Here is a 20690-nt window from a genome sequence, read left to right as displayed (position 1 = left end):
TTCCTGAATCATTTTTCTTTGTTAAAAGAATTAGTGCTCCTCTGTCTTCCTGCTATTACTAAATCAACAAACTAAGTTCCAGTCACAGGGCTTGCAGAGCTGGGTAAGTCAATGAGAAAATACAAGTAAATATGTAAGCCCAGGAGAAAGAGGCTGTGTTGAGGAGAGGGCAAAGGGAAGAGCTGGTGCAAACTGATATGTAAGGGGCAGAACAGGAAGAGAATCAGCAGGAAGTCAGAAACTGAGTTTGAGTATCACTGTGTAATGTGGCTAAAAGATACTAGTCTATGGCAAAAAAAATACAAGAGAATATATTAAAAGAGTTTTTTATTAAAATTAATTAAAATGAACCAACCACAATAAAGTTCATCACTTTCATCAAAGCAGTCATTGCTTCCATCACAGCGCTGAGCCTGGGGAACACAGAAGCCAGTGGAACATCTGAAATAATTTGTTGGACAAGCTAGAATAAAAAAAAGGCAGATAAGTGAAGCATATTCCTAAGTAGTGTAAGATCATATGAGTCAAATGCTCAAAAGAACATTGTTGAGCTACTTATTTCCATTTGTACAGCATGCTGTATATAGGAAGATAATGATATAGGAATGTTAAATTTATGTATCACTGGTAGAAATTTCATTGTAGTATTCTTATTCTTAGACATTAATCAAAAAAGATGGTATTGAAAGAAGGGGGAAGAAAACAGATGGATAGGCATTTTAGACTAATATTATATCTTGAGTCATTTAGATTTTAGGGTTAATTAGCTAAAAAGTAGATTTGAGTGCTAGATCTGGAATCAGGAAGATTCATCTTCCTGAGTTCAAATTTGTCTTCAGAAATTTACTTATTATCTGTGGAACCCTGGACAAGACATGTTTAACCTTGCTTGTCTCAAATTTCTCATCTATACAATGAGCTGAAAAAAATGGCAAACTACTTCAATATGTTTGCCAAGAAAAATCCAAATGGAGTCACAAATGAAATGATGGAACAACTATAGAGTCATGTGGAAGTAATGACAGCACATATTGACTCTATTTATCATTAGCAAAGCTGTATGGCCTTGGTTAAACTTTCTGAGCCTCATCTGTAAAAATAAGCAGATTGGACAAAAAAGCCTCTGAGGTCCTGTTGTTCAATTTTTTTGTGACCCTCCCCCCCCCCAATTTGGATTTTTTTTTGGCAAAGATACTGGAGTGGTTTGCCATTTCCTTCTCCAGCTCATTTTATATATGAGGAAACTGAGGCAAACAGGTTAAGTGACTTGCACAGGTTCACACAATTAGTAAGTATCTGAAGCTGAGACATTCTGATTTCAAACCCCATGTTCTATCCACTGTGCCACCTAGCTGTCATGTTCAATTCTAAATTTAGAAGGACATCATCTGAGGTCCCTGCTAAGTCCATACTGTCCACAGCCACTACACTAATGACAGTTTTCTGATCTTAATCATGGCTCTCAGAGTTGAGATTATAATATATAAGTATGAAATTCAGATAAATAGTTAGCTCAAACCTATCCTTGGTAGAAACCCATGTTTATGGCATAGATATGTCAGAGAATGGACTTGGAAATCTATTTAACAATTGCCTTTTTCTGTTAATGGTGAATTTGATGCCTTAATGTTCAGGAGCTAAAAGGAATTAATAATGTACATTTTTACACTCTTAGGATCCATAGAACTAGAAACATTCTAAAAGGTAATCTCTACCAACACCTTCATTTTGCAGATGAAATAGTTGAAATCTAAGGTTAAATGACTTGCCCATATGTTGTACATCTGGCAAGTAGCAGAGCTAGGATTTGAACTCAGGTCCCAAGATTCTAAATTCAGCATTCTGATTTCAACATTCCCCCCTCCCCCCAGTGCTTAGAAGGAAGAAGGGTTGTGATTAAAGAAGCTTTATATTGTCAGCTAAAAGTTAAATAGATAAGATAATTTTAATATCAAATATCTATGATTTTTAAAAATCTGTCGAATAGAAGTTCGTGGGATTATAGAGTTAGAAGTGGAAGGGATCTTTGAATTATCTCATTTAACTCCATCATTTTTAAATGAGATACTTATTTTATATGGAATTTCTCTTTCTATTTCTTCCAGCTGGGTGCAATGTTCCTTCTTAATCATAAAGAAAACAACAAATTACTTGCTCTATACTTATCTAACTAGGCAGCCTGATAGCAAGAATGTCTGGGAAGCCAGGTCAAAGTGTCAAATGGAACATGTTGGAACCAAGACTTTGACTGCAAACTTGTGTTCTCCTCTCTCTCTTGCTCAAGATCCCCAAGACCATTGGATCTAACAGATAGTCACTCAGGACAACCCAATATGGGCTGGTTAAGTGGAAAAGTAGGCCAATGAAATCATGCCTAACTATGAATATATCCATAAGGAATAGCTAGTTTAGGGCACAATTAGTAGTTTTAGCAGGGTTGGAATAGGAGCAACTCCCAACTAGAATTCTGCTCCAGGGAATTTATCCCATTTATCAAAGGGAGGGACAGGGTGAGGAGGGCAGAGTACTGAATATTTCAGATGGAATCCAAGCCTGACTGGTGTCCTGACATTCTCTCCACTCAGTCAGCATACTTATATGGATCAAAGACACTTGAACATTGGGGATTGTCAGGCTCAGATATGTTTTGACATTTCTCTCCAGCTTCAACAATTTTCCCCATATTAGAGATTAATATTATTCTCTGTATTTACTGACACCGTACTAATATCCTAAAATGTTGGTAAGTCACTGAGTTCATGCCTGTAGCAATTTCCATTCTGTAAGCTTCAAGTTCCAGCAAATTTAAGACAAAAGGGACTGATCTGATTTATATTTGCTAAGATCTCCATAGTTAATTTAGGTCAAAATGAATCATAACAACATAATTTAATTTCAAAGAGGCCTGGAGAGACTTACATGAACTGATGCTAAATGAAATGAGCAGACCAGGAGATCATTGTACACAGCAACAGCAAGATTATATGATGATCAATTCTGATAGACATAGCTCTCATCAACAATGAGGTGATTCAGACCAGTTCCAATGATCTTGTGATGAAGAAAGTTATCTGCACCCAGAGAGAGGACAGTGGGGACTGAATGTGAACCATAACATAATATTTTCACTCTTTTTGTTGTTGTTTGCTTGCATTTTGTTTTCTTTCTCATGTTTTTCTTTTTTTCCTTTTTGGTCTGATTTTTCTTATGCAGCATGATATTTGTGGAAATATGTATAGAGTAAACTACATTTTTTTTAAAGGACCTAATTTAAGTCCAGCCTAATTGTACAATGAAAATGCATCACAAGATCAAAACTTCAGAAATAAATTTTAGTGTATTGGTAATTTGGGACTTTAATTCCATTCAATACAATATTTCAAATTATACTACATCAAGAATCTTTTAGGGGTAACTATTAACTATATGGTTCAGTAGATAAAGTATTGGCCCAGAAATTAAGAGGTCCTGGGTTCAAATTCAATCTCATACACTTATTAGGCAAGTCACTCTGTTTGATTATAAACAAACAAAAAACATTAAGTATTGGGAGGCTGGAGTGCGTGTATGTGCTGGAGTAGTTGTAGAAAGATCAAGCAATCTTTTGATGTCTTTCTATAATCCATTGTGTAGTTTCCTTCCTTATTATCTTTAAGAACATGTTGAACTTTAAGAACTTACTGAAAATATTATGGGAAAAAAAACAGGAATCTTTTAAGTACCTACTATGTTCAAGAAAATATTCTGGTCTCTGGGATACAAAAGCAAAGCTGTCAAACACTGAGAAACTTTCGGTTATAGAAATGGTTTCCTAGTGAGTTAATACACTGAGCTGGGTCTCAAGGATGAAAAATATTTCAACAGACAGAGATAAGGAGGGAATGCATTCCACTTGTGGAGCTGAGCAGTTCACTTCAATATTAAAGATTTTTCAGGGTGATATTATTATTCTGCCTATTAAGAATAACATGAGAAGTAATTAATTGATTGTAAAACACCATCACCAGGGTGAATTACCTATAAAGATAATAAGTAAACAATAAATATTTAGTAATTTTAAAAATGCTACTTAAAAAAAAACATTAACTATATAGCATACATTAAAATTCAATACTTACTATTTAAATTCTACAATGATGGCCATTGCAATAGAAATTCCATTTCATTATGTTATTAAGGTTTTAAAAACAGACTAGAGGTAGTGTAACCTGGTGGATAAAGAGAGGACTTTGAAACTTCTGACATCTACTGAGTCAAACACTCAGCCCACTAGGAAGCCCATGCCAGAATCAGATTATAATGTTAATTAGGAAATATTTAACAAAATAAACAAAAAATACCAGTTAGATAATATAGTGGATAGAGCACCTAACCTGGAGTCAGGAAGCTCTGAAATCTAATCCATCCAGAGACCCTCATTAGCATGTGATCCTGGACAAGTCACTTGATTCTGTTTGCCTTTACTTCCTATCTGTAAAAGGGGGATACACTGGAAAAGGAAATGATAAATCTATTCCTGTACACTTGCCAAGAAAACCCTCCCATGGACAAAGTCCAAGGGGTCTGACAGAGTCAAATGAATAACTTAAGAATAAAATAAAAATAAATGAAAATAAGTAATAATAAGATTCAAATTTAAAAATAAAAATAAAACATAGATAATATTACTTAAAAAAACAAAAACAAAAATTAAGTCAGTATGCCACCTGCCATCCTTATATAAAGATGAATATACTCTGTGTTTGATACCATATTGCAATGAGCAAATCTCTAGGACCCTCAATTTGTAGGAAAGCCCAGGCTTGGAAAGGTAGAGAGAATTTCCTTGCCTGATGGAGCTTCCTATGCTAAGGAAACCACAGATCCAGTTTTCCCTACCCCATTCCCATCCTTTTCAGCATGCTACATCATGGAAAGCCACCAGGTCAAAGGATCAAATTTGCAAGGGACTCAAAGAAAAATGGAAAACAACCTGGTGAGTTAAAATAAGCTGTAATATTTTAAAAACAATAATTTGTATTCAGTAAGTCATAAAATATTATTAATTAGTGGAGTAAAAAATGACAGGATAGCTCAACTGCTACACTGGTATCCACAAAAGATCCAGGGAGTGACCTTTAGCACAATGAATATATTTTTTGTGGAAGAGGAGGAATGAAAAGTCCACGGGATGAAAAAGCATCTGTAGATTGCAAGTGGATTGATCGAGGGTGGGAGGGGAAAAGATCTCATTCTTACGTTGACTGATGTTGTAACTACCATATTCCACCAAAAGCGGTTTGTCTGAAAGTCTTGAGCTGCACTGAAGCTGAATGTGAACTACAGAGCTGGCTATTCGGAAAATTGTCTGGTGATCAATGTAAGAACCACAGTACCTGAGAAGAAAAGAATGACAAAAGGGAAAGACAAAGAAGAGAGAGAAACAGGTCAGATTTTAGGGTCAGGTCAGATTTAGTCTCTCCTGAACTCTTGCAGTAGTCTCTTAATTGGTTCCCCTGTTTCAATTCTTTCCCCTTCTCCAATCCATTCTCTCACTGCTTCCAAACTGATTTTCCTAATGGATAAGTCTGTTCCTGTAATTCCCCTATAGCCTGTTGGATCAAATGTGAAGATCTCTGTTTACATTCAAAACTCTTTACAATCTAGCTCCAACCTACCTGATTGAAAATCTAATTACATTCCTCCCATTCCAAGGTCCAAACAAACTTACTTTTTAGCTGTTCTTCACAAGTTAGATCATATCTCTTCTTTCACTCTTTCCCCACTCCCCACCCCACTTCCCAGGAATTCATTTCCTTCTCAATACCACTCCATAGAATTCTTCCTTTCAAAATTCTTCTACTAAAAAGGCTTTCTAGCTCCTCTTCAGCTTTCAGTCCCACATCCCACACATTCCTGGCATTTGTTTTTCATGTGCTTGTTTATGTAGGAGTTGGCTCCTCCAAAGCCTATGAGCCTGTGAGGGCTGATACTGCTTTATTCATTAGATCAGATCAAGTATATACATTAGATTCACCCAGATGATGGAGTTCAGATACAACAGACTGTAACTTAAAATTCAAACCTTATTCATTTTCAGTCACATTTTCAGTCACAAACATTCAAGGGCCTACTCTCCTTTGCTTCCAGGTGAGTAGTACTGATATAAACTGAGATCTCTGGTAGGGAAGCTTTGGAAAAGAATCTTTGGGGGAAAGATGGTCCTGGATCTCAAACCCTCCTGGCCTCTGGGAGGGGCCCCACCTGTTCATAGGGGAAACTCCCAGATAAGTAATCTCATTCAAATGGAGATCTCCACCTGGTGCATGGTCAACATCCTCTATTGGAAAACCCCTAGCTCTGGACCAAGACCCAATTTAATCGAATGCTATGTGCCTAGACCTTTGCAAAGTCCTAACAGGAGTTTGTTCACTGATGAAGATATTTCTCTTCTCAGTGTAATAAATCCATTCTTGCCACAAAACTGGAGCCTGTATTCATTGGAATTTGAGATTTCTTTTGCAAAGCCTGCAGGATCCCATTGCTGTCAAGGGATCTCTCAACCCTCATTTCTCACACCTTAACAGTACTGCCATAGAAGGCTGGGAATTTTTCCTCTTGTTTCTCCCAAACTGACAGCACTGGGTACGTTGTAGGCATTTTAATAAATACTTGTAGATTAATTAAGTGTTGGAAAATATACTGAGTTCTATGGGTCAAGTTTTGCTATAATTAAGTTTGGTATGATACATTTTGAACACTACTGTCCTTCATATTTCTCCTACTGAAAATAATGTCTTTTTTCCTCTTTTTTCTGAATAGTGTAGTGGAAAGAATACTGGATTTGGAATTAGAAGATATGAGTTCAAATCTCAGCCCTGTGTATGTGGGAACAAGTTACTTCTCTGGGCCTCAATTTCCAGATTTATCAAATGATGTTATTGGACAAAAGATCTCTAAAGTAACTTCTAGCTCTAAGTTGGTTTTTTTTTTTTTTAAATATTTTGAGCACAAATAATTTAAATTCTCCATGGTTCAATTTCTTTCCCTATTGGATTTGGATCTATGATTTTTTTGTCACATGAGAAAGTATAAATGCAAGTGACCACATTCTTCTCAGCAAATTGTCCAGAGCCCTGAAAGGTTAAGTAATAATTAACATGTGGCAGGGGCCTTAAACCCAAGTCTTCCATACCCCCAAACTGGTTCTTTATCCACTATCTCATGCTGCCTCTCCAAAATAAAAAGCACCGACTAGTTTAAAAAAAATGGAGGCAATCAGGATCAGAAATGCCCAGGATCACATAGCTAGTAAGTGTTTGAGAGCAGTTTGGAAATCAAATCATTTTGAGTCCAAGGCTGATGCTCTATATTCTGTAGGTGCTACATGGCTTTCCTAAAAGCACTCCCTATTGAGTAGCTATCCAGATATTCAATTGTCCATAGTCATAAGGGAAGAGGAAGAACTTGAGTAACAGGAGTCCATCCATATTCCTGAAATATCATTTGTTCTATTTATTTTAACTTTTCTACATTCCCTTTTACTAAAATTGACTAAATTTCTATTTTCCTTGCTCAATCCAACCTCCTATGGCAGTACTAACCAACTGTGAAACTGTCAAAGGAAAGGTAACAGTGAAAAAGTAGTAGCAAAGTTAATTAAAAGGGTAATCCAGATACTGGCATTGGTCCAAACTGAGAGGTAACTAATTATCAACAATCCTCCTTGGAGGAATGTATTACAAGAATTCATTGCATTGTATCAAGTCTGTGCATCAGATTCACACAGAAGTGCTTGTTGTATGCCCTTTGAAGATCATAACATCAGGGAGGAGATGCCATGACATGCAAGTGAGTTGGATTTAAGGGAGGGAGGCTGTGCAAGCTCACCTGCCTCCCTTTCTCCTCTAGAGCCATCTGGGTGGTCGCCAGATCAGGAAGACTGCGGATGGCCCTGGATGCAATGGGAGACCTTGGCCTTTTCAAACTAAGGTCTTCAATGGGTCTTCAGTTTAACTGAGACTGCGCCCATTCAGTGATTAAGGTTAAATAACAATTAAAAGAATCTTAAGTACCTACCATGTGTCAGGTATGGTACTAAGAGCAGGGATTACAAAAAAAAAGGTAAAAGACAGTCTCTGCTTTAAGGGAACTCACAATCTAATGGTAGAGACAATAAGAAAATAATTATGGGCAAACAAGTTTTATACAAGATAAAGAGGAAAGGCACTAGAATTAAGAGGGCTTAGGAAAGGCTTTCTGTAGAAGGTGGGATTTTAACTGGGACTTGAAGAAAGCCAAGAAGAAGAGGTGAGGAAGGAGAATATTCCATGTATGGGGGACAGTTAGTGAAAATGGAGTAGGAGGAAAAAGAGGTAAGGCAGACAATTAGGGGGTTCAGTGAATAGAGTGCCCGGCTTAGAGTTAGGAAAGCCTGGATTCAAACTTGACCTCAGACACTTATTAACTGTATAACCCTGGGTAAACTTACTTCTTTATCTGTAAAATGATTTGGAGAAGGAAATGGCAAACCACACCAGAATCTTTTTTAAGGAAACCCCAAATAGGGTCACTAAGAGAAATGATTCATTGAGGACCCCTACTCAAAATCTAATCAGTTCAATGGTTTTATAAGGAGTAATGATTGTTAGTAATTTTTTAATATATTCATCTAGTTATACATATCTATTCAAACACCTAATAATAGGCATGAGAAAAAAATATTAATTTATACTTTATTTAAGTCACATAGGGATATTTATATATTCCAATAAAAGTACCCTATAATAGGCCTCAGACTTTAATGTAATTATCATTTCTAGTTGCCAGAGATGAGGCTCACTTGTGTAACCACAAGAATGCTGACTATATATATATATATATATATACATATATATATATATATACAGAACCTGTTTTGTTCAAATTCTATGATCAAAGCAAGCATGGGTCAGGTATGGTATAGAAAATTCCCCCAATATGTTTTTGGAGTACATGTATAGCTTATACCGTTTCTTCTTGTCTAACCTAAAGAGAAGCCCGTTCCTATATCCTAAAGAGTTATAATAAGTTATAGTATATGAATGTTATGGAATATAACATAAGAAACAATCAGGAGGATGATTTTACAGAAGCCTGGAGAGACTTAACATGAGGTGATGCTAAGTGAAATGAGTAGAATCAGAAGAACATTGTACTCAGCAACAAGAAATTATGCAATGATCAATTCTGATGAACTTGGCTCTTTTCAACAATGAGGTGATTCAGGCCAGTTCTAATAGACTTGTGATGGAGAGAGCCATCTGCATCCAGAGAGAGGACTATGGGAACTGAATGTGGATCACAACATAACATTTTCATCTATGTTGTTGTTGTTTGCTTGCTTTTTTGCTTTCTTTCTCATTTTTTTTCTCTTTTTGATCTGTTTTTCTTTGTGTCGCATGATAATTGTAGAAATATGTATAGAAGAATTGCATGTGTTTAAAATATATTGGATTACTTGCTATCTAGGGGAAGTGGGGAGGGAAGGAGAAAAAATTTGGAACACAAGGTTTTGCAAGGATGAATGTTGGAAACTATCTTTGCAGGTATTTTGAAAATAAAAAACTATTATTGAAAAATTAAATTAAAAAAAGAGAAGCCCATTTATCTTATGGCCAACTAGTTGGTCAAGATACTCCTTATTTCATACAATTTGTGACCCTGCTGACATACCATTTTTGCTTATTTTAGCTTATGCATCATATGTCAACAAATGAGATTCTGTATTTTACCATGGGTCTTTTGCATATTTTGGTATCAAAGTCTATAAATACAAGATCCTGGAAGAAGGTAACATTTCAGATCTAAAGGAGAAAGAATAGAAGGAGATTTGAGGTCCACTTCATTAGAGAGGACTATAGACACTTCAATAAAGCACCATTTGCTCAGAGCTCTGCCTTTGTCTTTTTATTATAATTTGAACAATTTTAATCCTCACATCATCAAGAGTCAGGACTCGAACAACAACAAAAAACGGGGGGTGAAGTAGGGTGAAGGAAGACTGGAAATGTAGTGGAAAGCAAATTATGGATTTTGAAGGGTTTTGAAAATCAAATAAAAGATTTAATAATTGATCCAAGAGGAAATAGGGAACCTTTGGAGTTTATTATATAAGAGGAGTGAGGGTGACATGGTCAGACTTGTTCTTGTGGAAAATCACTTTGACAGCTGAGAGGAGATGGACCAGCAAGAGAAGACTTGTGACAGGGAAACCAAATGGGGGCTACCATAGTTCAGAGGTGAAGTGATGAAGGCTTGCTTTAAGGATGTGGCAGGGTCAGAGGAGACAAGGTGAGGTATGGGAGAATTGTCACAGATAAACCTCAAAAACAGATTGGATATGGAAGATGGAAAAGAGTAAGGAGCTGAGGATAACTTCTATATTGTGAGTCTGAGGGGCAAGGAAGATGGTAGTACCCTAATAATACTTAAGCTGGAAGTAAGAATTTGAGTGTTCTAGGGAAGAAAAGAAATCATGATTTCTTGTAATTCAAGAATTCAAGTCCTGGGCAAAATTTCAAAGCAGGGAAAGTTTGTCTTCTGTGTAATTTCTTCTCTTTTTCTGAGCTCTTCTCTCATATACCTGCAGGACTCAGTTTTTTGTGCTTTTTTTTAAATGACTCACTAGCTCAATATGCTCATTAGGGACATCCCAAGTTTATTGCTTTCATTCAGCATTTACACAATCCTAACAACAACATACCTTCCAAAATACCTCCTCTTTCTTTAGTAAATACTTATATTGAGAACAATTTTGCTCTATTGAAAGGAAGAAAGGATTTATTTAAACTAATCCCCTCTAAGGTGTGAAGGACCAAGTCCACCCAATCCATTTGCATTTCAAAAGGAGATGTTATTTAATTCAAAAGGCAGTCAGAATCTGTAAAGTTTCCAGAGGCACTATAAGAAGAAATGAATTTAAGGATCCTAGAGAGATAAAAGTAGATCTTCAATTCAATAGCAGACTACTCCATTAACCACTAAAAGAAGTCTTGCTGCAATTAGCAAACAAATATATATTCTGAACTGGAAAATGACAAACAGGTAACTTAAAAAAAAAAAAATCTCTGCTTCGAAAATAACACTGAACAAAGAGGTTCTTTCCCCCTTATAGGCCAGCTATTAAACATTTAATTTTAGGTAGATTATAAGGGAAAGACTATTTGTTTTTCATTTTACATTTCCAGTTTCTGGTGCAATTCTGTGAACATGGTAGACAATTAATATAAAGTTCAACTGAATTTTGCAAAGATGCCCAAAAGTATCACTAATTCCAAAGGTATGCCCTAATTGTGATTTGAGACTTTTCAATAACAAGCTGAGCTATAGCTAAAAGCTGCAGGTGTTTGATTATCTTAGGTAAACATTTCCCTCCTGTTCCTGCTTCCCTCTTTTCATTAGCATTAAGTACCCAATAAGGTAAAGAATGTGCTAGTCTCTGGGTAAATTAGAACTCCCCAGCCAATGAGAGAAAAGATCAGAAAGGGGTCGGGGCTTCTGGGTTAGGGATCTATATAATTCTGTGTTTACAGCTTGCTCTATTGACACTTTATCTGTTGGGAGTTGCCCTTTCTTGAGGATGGTAGTAAAAGATAAAAGCAGTTGTGCTCAGAGATCTAGTGTTGAAAGGGATATCAGAGACCATTTAGTCCCAGTCCTTCATCTTATAAATAAGGAAATTGAAGTCTAAAAGATTAGGTTGACTTATTTAATATCACACAGGTGGAACTTTTAACTCAGGTCTCCTGACCTAATGGGACAGCTAGTGGCACCATAGTACATAGAGTTGATGGAGAGTACCCTGAAACTAGATTCGGGGTCTCAGACATCAAAAATTCTGGGAAAAAGCATACTTTCCCAGACAAGCCTTTTCCAAGTTAAGCAGTGTCATTCAATTGGAGATCTTGGTCAAATTCCAGGCTCTGGGGAAAAACCTTCAAAATGATTTTATTCAGTTGGAGATCTGAGCCTGATATTCCTATTGAGTGGCTTGAAACTCCAAGATAAGTATTTAGGCCTGGGGGCATTGAGTCTTTTTTCAACTGGAACCTAGCCCCAAACGGCCAATAAAAAGACAATTTTGAACTCCAAATCTCTGCAGAAGTCCAAAGTAGGATTATGCTTTGCTAAAGGACCTCTCTTCTTGGCACAGCTACCTGCCAGGACTCTTGCCCTCTGCCAAGATACCCTCTTCTCAGTGATAATCTTTTGTTATTTCTTTGACAGGACCTTGCCCCTGAGGAGTCTGTCTTCCTAGTAAAGCTGGCTACTCAGGGCTAGTAAAAATTCTTTTTTGCCATTCAGACTTTTTGGGTTCAGGAATTCTTTCACGTTGTACCTGTGCATTACCAGAGGGGATTCTCACACCTCAATTCTCTACCACTTGAACCACATCAGAGTGCTGCACGTGGAGTCAGGAAGACTCATCTGCTTGAGTAACCCTGTTTACCTTAATTCCTCCTCTATAAAATGAACTGGAGAAGAGAATGGCAACTACTTTGCCAAAAAAAGAATGAAAAATGGAATGCCAAGTCCATCTACTTCATTTTACAAGAGACCTATAGAGATCTGATTAGTTGTTCAGGGTCATGTAAGTGCTGGGGTCAGAATTTGCAGTATTCTTTCCATTATACACTGCTGTTTTCCCATTAATGCTGTGATATTCTTTAATAAAATCTTCAAGAATAATTTTGCCTGGATTCAGGAGTGAAGAGCATTATTCCTGAAATTCAGAACATTAGAAAATAAGGTCTCTTCATCAAAAGATCATTAGGACAAATAATAATCCATTATTTTAACTTTAAAATTTAAACTTGGGTTAAAGCTTTATATTACTTTCTTAAAGAAATGTCAGAACCTATTTTTTTTTTATCCATTTCTTCAAGCAAAGTACTTGTGTGCCCTTCATTAAGTCAACAAGAATTTATTAAATGCCTACAATTGCTAGTTCAAAGTAACTAAGTATTAGTTACTGGATTTGAAGTCAGGAAGATTCAAGTTCAAATCCAGTCTTACACAGTCACTAGTTTTGTGATCTTTTGTCAAGTTTGTTTGCTTTGTTGTTGTTTATGCTTTGTTTTTATTTTATTTTTTAATTTTTAATCTAGTTAGGTGACTTGCCCAGGATGATAGAGTACTTAGTGTCTGATACTGGATTTGAACTCAGATCCTCTTGATCTGTCCTGAACTGGTGCTATATCCACTGTACCCTTCTAACTACCCCTTGTCTGACATCATTGGGTATTATCTTGACATGTGTCAGTTGAATTCCTTATTCTACTGGAGAAAAAAATTGCAAACCACTCCAATATCCTTGCCAACTCCATGGATAGTATTGGTGCACTGTGGTCTACTGGGTCAAAAAAGCAAACAATCCCTTCTCTCAAAGAGGGAAAGAAATAGGGAAGTAACAACATCACTATCTTGTGCTAAGTGCTTTACAAATCTCTTATTTCTTCTTCAAAATAACTCTAAGGGGTAGTTTCTATTTTCATCCTTATTTACAATAGAGGAAACTAAGACAGATAAAAGTTGTTACTTGTTCAGCGTCCTACAACTAGAGCCTGAGGCTATATCTAAACTCAGTTCTGACTCCAAGTTCAGTAGTTTATCTACTGTATTACCTAATTGTCTCGGGACTGAGATAGATGGATAGATGGATAGATACAAGGATAGATAAAGATCAGTGACATACATAAATGTATACACACAGATGTGCACACTTATATGTATGTGTATATATGAACAAGAGTTGAAAAGTAGAGATGAAGAAAGAGAACTTTCCATGCTTGGGCCAGAGTCAGGGACAGTACCTGGAGTAGGGAGATAAAGTGGCTTGTTCAAGGAACAGCAAGTTGACTGGTGTCTCTGGATTGTAGAGTACATGAAGTTAGATAAGGTATAACTTGATTGGGAAGTAAGGAAGGGGCTAAGATTTGAGGGATTATTAATAGTAGCAACATCAAAGCTTAGTGTATAGCTAAAGATGGGGGAAGAAAAAAATGTCATAGGAATATATAATTGCCTTTCTTAATGGAAAAGAAAAAAACCTAAAGTACATTCAAAATATGAGTACTAGGAAATACTTTATCTGGCTCAGGAAATTAGGACAATCTGGCTTTCCCTCAACGCCTTGAAAATAGCTCCAATCTACACATCCTAAAAGTCAGAGAAATTGATATTTGATCCCAAAGGCAATGGGGAGCCATGGAAGTTGATTGGATAGGAAATAGCATTATCAGAGTCACATTTTAGGACAATCACTTTGACAGCTGAATAGAGGACAGCCTGGAGTGGGGGAGAAATTTAAGGCAACAGAGCCAACCATCAGGCTGTTGTAATAGTCCAGGTTAGGATGACAGCAGTGTTAGAGGGGGAAAGAAAGCATATGGGAGAGTTATCACAAAGAGAGAAAGAAAAGGACTTGATAATTGATTGACTCTAAGGGAATGACAAATTAAAGATGACCCCTATTTTGCGCTTTGTCTACTAAACCATCTACTTGCCTAGGGGCTGAGTTAGATGGATAGATGAATGGATAGATATGTTGACACAAAGATACATAAATTTTATAAACCTTACTTACTAAGATGATGGTGTTAACCCTCAATAGTAAAAGGGAAGTTAGGAAGGAGAGGATTTAGAGTTTGAGGGGAAAGATAATGAAGATAATAAAGATAATAGAAATAGCTGGTGGCTAAATGAATAAGGTACTGAGGCTGGACTCGGGAAGATTTGAGTTCAGATCAGCCTCAGATATTTTTTAATCTGTTTGATGCTGAGCAAGTCACTTAACTTCTGATTGAATGACAAAAAGATCCACTAGAGAGGGAGAAAGGCAAACCACTCCAGTATATGTGACAAGAAAACCCATGGACAAGTGGTTCATGGGATTATGAAGAGTCAGTATGTGAGTGATCAATTGAACAATAACAAAAATAATGAGTTCAGTTTTGGATGTGTTGAATCTATGTTTTATCCAGTTTGAGATATCTAATAAATAAGTGGAGATATGAGACTAAAGGTGAGGGGAAAGCCTGGACAAACGCATCTGAGAATAATCTTCCTAAAGTTCATAGTTGAATCCATGAATCAGTGAGGTCACCAAGTGAAATTACATGAGAGAAGAGAAGAAGACTCAGGTCAGAGCTTTGGAGAATACACATCATAAACAGTGTAAAATGGATGAAGATCCAGCAAAAGAGGCTGAGGACTGGTCAGGGAGATAAGAAGAGGATTTGGAGAGAGTCCAGTCCTGAAATCCTAGAAAGAAGAAATCAAAGAGAAGAAGGTGATTAGAAGAGGTAATTATCTAGATGTTTAGCTGCAAATGAGAAGAGAGATATGGGGCAATAATTAGGGGAATGTTTGGATCAAGAGTTTTTGAGATTGAAGGAGGCATGAACTTATTTATGGGCTGTAGGAAAGTATCCAGAGTTTGTTATTATTGTTGCTTGTCCTGTTTTTAACAAGGACCATGACATCAGGGAAGTGATTCCATGACTTGCAAGGGAATTGGATTTGAATGAGGGAGGACTATGTAAAGTTCTCAGCCTCACTTTCCCCTCCACAGCAATATGGGTCCAGTGGCAAGATACAGAGCAAATCAACAGTAGATAGCCCCGAATAAAATGGGAGATCTTGGCCTTTTTAAGCTAATGTCCTCAATAGGTCCCACTCTGACCGAGAATGCATCCATTCAGTATTTAAGGTTAGTAGTAACTGAGGCAAAGACTCTCCTTTTTCATTTAGTCCAAAAAAAAAAAAAATCTAAATGAATGAATGAATAAATGGACCTGGGAGGGGAAGAGCCTCAGAGTTTCTTGTCAAAGCAGAAATGACTGTTATTTACATTCAATTTGAGTCAATCAGGACCCAAACAATTACGAAATAGGGATTGATCCAGGACTTATTGGTGGCCAATAAGAATCAAATTCATTTTAAGACATAGTCCTTAAGAAAGACATCTAGCTAGTAAACTCTGAGATGTTTTGGGAGGTTCAGAGATGCAAAAGAGAAGCATCCAGGAGAAAGGGAAAGATTATAGATAAGGAAGAAAGTAAACATGATAAAGAGGGCAATCTTCTAGCAGGAGAAGTGGAATAGTTCGATCAAATAAAGGAATTTTAGAGTTCATGACTGTTCATGACTTGTGGATCATGATGATGCTGTTTGAATGGTCTAGATTCCTGGTGGTTTAGAGATTAGTGGCTATAAGAGAGTTGCTAAGAATCCCCTTTAAATCGGCCGCAGGTTCTAGGAGCGAAAGAATTCACTCATTCCCAAATTATTAGTTGCAAAATGAAAGTTTATTGTTGGATAGAAATCAGTTTACCAAGAAACTGACTTATATAGTGGCAGATCTATTGGAAAATGGAGTTTTGTACTGAGAGAATGCAGTTCCCAATGGACAGAAGGGTCCCGATAGCTGAATGAGCTATCTGGGTCCATTTGCAAAAGACTTTCATTGAAGGAAGCTGTTTTGGTGGGGACTGAGACAGCCCAAGCAGGTCAGACCCAGTGGGGACTGGCACAGCCTGGATCTTCTATTAATAACACTTCAAAGGGATGCTTTTTGACCAGGATTTCTAATTGAATCAAAGGCCCTGGCATCCTGGAAAGATAACTTATCTGGGGAGGACATGCTTTACTCAGGAATGGTTGAGACTCTGAAAGGGATTACAGATCAAAAGGGAACACAGTTTCTTAAAGGGACCACAACCTGCTTCAATGACAAGATGAAAGAATAACCATCTATGTGAGCTATAGGAATGAGAAGAGAGGGAGAAATAGTCACAGGATATAAATGTCTTTTTTATATAAAAAAGACATTAAAGTACAATTTAACATATGGATTCTAAGGACTACTTAGTCTGGTGCAAGACAGTCTGGATTTCCCTTGTCTCCTTTAAAATAGTCTCAACCTATATATCCTAGCCCAGTGGCATGGAAAACTTTACTAAATACTGCTGTCTGTCAGCAATCATTCATAAATCAGAGAAAATCATCTATGTAAAGAGTTTTGTAAAACTTAATGCATTTTATAAATAATAACTAATAGCTATTTTTGATTTATATAGTACTAGGTTTGCAAATAATTATGTATTATTTCATTTAACTTATCATTGTTGTTGTTATTATATGAAAATCACTTACATGTGTTCATTGATTTCCCACCATCCATGTTCACAGCCTTTCACATTCTTCTTGGCTATTGTGTAGTTATGAAATTTTAGTGCTATCCCTAGAGTCGGCAGGGGAGTCTGTGGAGGACAAACAGAAGATTGGAAAATGTCTCTTTTGATTGGAGAACATATTTAGTTCTTCAGTATTTTTGTTATTGCCCAAATGTCCCATACTTTGCTATCATCCTTCTAAGATGACCCTTTGAGGAATGGAATATTATTTCCTGTCCCCATTGCTCTAACTTTTAGAAGACTTAGTAATACTATCTATTTGGAATAGGATTGCTTTTTCTTGCTTTCTTAAAAGGATAGGGAAATGGGAGAGGGAAATATAGAAAAAAGAAGGTATATATATATATATATATGTGTGTGTGTGTGTGTGTGTGTGTGTGTGTGTGTATGTGTGTGTGTGTGTGTGTGTGTGTGTATATATATATATATATGAAAAAAATCATTTCCTGTAGTTTAACTACCCAATCTTTCAAAGTCAGGGATGATAATGAGATGAAATCTTGGGCAAAATCAGGAAAACTTAAATCTAATTAAAAGGTAAAGAAATTCCAGTTTAGGTAAATTAATGGATTCTGGCCCAATATCAGATAAGTCTGTTGGTGAGATGGGATGATTATATATGTTTCTTTGTCCAAGAAGAGTGATCAGAGTCACTTTCTGCAGACCATAGTTACAATAAGCCCACCTCTCATTATAATGTTAATGCTCTGACTACTTGTTAACAAATCAGAGTTAATTTCCACTCTCAGGAACCCTTACTTTTTGGAAGTTCCATGAAAGGTCTGTGGTTTAGGAGAGATAGCTAAATCACCATCCTTTTTATTAATTACTTTCTAGAATATTTAATAAAATGATTAATTACCCAGAACCTATTACTTTCTAATTTTTTATATGACCCAGTATACTCCTTCCAGAGTAAGGGCCAATCCATCATTCTGTCATTTGATAAAGAGAAACCATGATAGATTTGGAATCAAAAGACTTAGGTTTAAATACCAATTCTGCTGCTTGCTACCTAAATGAACTTAGTCAAGATAAAACCTCTCTATCTCAATTTCCTCATCTAAAGTGACAGAATGAAACTAATTACATCTAAGGTCCCTTCTAACTCTAAATCTATGATCCAAAGAATAATTCCTCTATTTCAATGTTCTTCTATATTCTATGGGAGATATAGAAGTCTAAAATGTGACCCTTGCCCTCAAGGGATTTAGAACTAGTTGGGAAAAATAGAACACATATTTACATGTAACAATAATGAATAATCACAGAAAATAGAATATAATTAAATGAGAGCATATAATCTAGATTTGGAAATTAATAATGTTTAGAAAATGTTCTTTATAGAAGAGGGATCTTGAAGGATATAACATAGAATTTTTATAAGGTAGAGACAGAATGAGTATCCATGGGACATGGATCACATTGCTTGTGATTGTGTGTGATAGTGAGGATGGTGATCTTTTCTTGAGCAAAGGTACATGATAATCAGTAATGGAAATAACAATGAAAACGTAGGATAGAGCTAGATCATGGAGGGTTTCAAAAGACTGAGATGACAAATGACAGAAGTTATTTATTTATAGGTTGTATAATATGGGAAAAGGAACCTTTTGGGAAAAGATGACTGAATGAGAATAGTATTTTAGGAAGAATGTTCTGTAAGGAAATCTATCAAGATAAACAAATAATAAATGTAAACAAAAGTTTCTATCTTGAAAGGGAGAGATTTCTTTTCTTTTTTCCAACTACATCCAAAATTTCCATTACTTTTTAGGGATTATTAAACTTTTTCCACTTATGATTCCTTTTCAATGGAGAAACATCTGGATATTTAGGTTTATAAAATAGGTATACAAACCAAACATTTGGGTAATAATAAATCATAATTTCACAACCCCACATTCAGTTACAAGACTCTAGTCTAGTTTAAGAAGCTTTGTTTTAGGGCACCTGGAAAACACAAAGTTTGAGAATACTCTTATGGTTGTTGGACTTAATAATTCTAGGCAGTCACATAGAATTTTGGCTTAGGAAAGAATGTCAGGGAGATCATTCCAGTCTCACATATAACTGAACCCTCTCTACAGTATTCCTAACAAGTGATCATCCAGCTTTTGCTTAATAACAAATAGTCTTGGAGAATCTATTACTTCCTGAAGTAGCCAATTCCACTTTGGGACAGCTCTGATCTTAACTTTTTCCCTTCGTGAAACTTATACCTCAGCTCTGATTTCTGAGATCATCCATAGTTCTAGAGTTTTTCCCACATATTATTTTTCAGTCATGTCCAGTCTTCATGACTTCTTTTTGGTGATTTCTTGGCAAAGATAATGAAGTGGTTTTGCCATTTCCTTTTCCAGCTCATTTTACAGATGAAGAAATGGAGGCAAATAGGATTAAGTGACCTTCCTAGAGTCATATTGCTAGTAAATGTCTGAGGCCAAATTTGAACTCAGATTCTTGATTCCAGACCCAACAATCTATCTACTCAACCATCTAGCTGCCTTATGAGAATTCTTCCACATGACAGCTCTGAAAAATTTAGGGATACATGTTTCAGATCCACAATCTAAAAATTCTTAGTTTTCATAAGACTCTCAAGCTTGTAAGTTTATTGTCACACCATGGCAAATTCCATGATAAGGAATTTGTGAGCCTTAAGATTGGAAAATCCTTTCCTTCTACTTCCACATGCCCATTTTAAAGTTGGGTCTCTTATGTTACCTTCTGCTCTCCACTATCAAAGGCAATTATGTGGTGTAGCAATCCTGTCCAGAGACAGGAAGAACTGAATTCAAATCTAGACTCAGATACTTATGAGTTATGTTACTTAACTTGTTTGTCTGTTTCTTCAACCTAAAATGGGTTTATAGAAGTAACTACTTCCCAGGATTGTTCTGAGGATGAAATAAGATAAATTTATAAAAAGCTTAGCACGATGTATGGCATTTTTTTCCTGGCATATTTTAGTCATTTTTCAGTCATGTCCCAAGTTGAAATTTTATTGACAAAAATACTTGATTGGTTTGCCATTTCCTTCTCCAACTCATTTTATAGATGAGGAAACTGAGGCAACAAGAGTTAAGTGACTTGCCCAGATCACATTGCTAGTAAGTGTCTGACATCACACTTGAACTCAACCCTTCCTAACTCTAGCATTTCTCACCTAGCTTTCTGTATGGCATGTAGTAAACACTTAATAAATACTTGTTACTCTCACTTCTGTATCAAAAAAAACAAAACAAAACAAAACTTACATGCTATGGTGAATATAATTTTCTAGCTTTAACAGTATATTTTAGGAAAATATATTAAAACTTATGCTACTTTCCAGCACTTTGCATGAATGATATGTTCTAATCAGTTACTTGATTTGTCTATGCTTAATTTTAGGTCATTTATGGTTGTAGAATGGTGAGTTAATAATGATCAGAAAATCAAGTCAAATTACTGCAGAACTAAAAAGAATAG

General features: G+C 36.1%; 1 protein-coding gene across 1 annotated transcript in view; it reads right to left on the bottom strand.

Annotated features, from left to right (window-relative positions):
• The window catches only part of TMPRSS7 (transmembrane serine protease 7), a 100808-nt gene that overhangs the window by 21759 nt on the left and 58359 nt on the right, over positions 1 to 20690 (bottom strand). The window contains exons 10-12 of the mRNA XM_051985274.1: positions 17176 to 17282; positions 5239 to 5375; positions 356 to 463 (exon numbers count right to left, since the gene is read on the bottom strand). Coding sequence (XP_051841234.1) covers positions 356 to 463; positions 5239 to 5375; positions 17176 to 17282 — 352 coding nt within the window. The remainder of the gene's footprint in view (positions 1 to 355; positions 464 to 5238; positions 5376 to 17175; positions 17283 to 20690) is intronic.

The sequence above is a fragment of the Antechinus flavipes genome, chromosome 3 (genome assembly GCF_016432865.1).
Source record: "Antechinus flavipes isolate AdamAnt ecotype Samford, QLD, Australia chromosome 3, AdamAnt_v2, whole genome shotgun sequence".
Taxonomy (NCBI): Eukaryota; Metazoa; Chordata; class Mammalia; order Dasyuromorphia; family Dasyuridae; genus Antechinus; species Antechinus flavipes.
The sequence above is the reverse complement of the archived record's forward strand: the minus strand, read 5'-3'. Positions and strand labels throughout refer to the sequence as shown.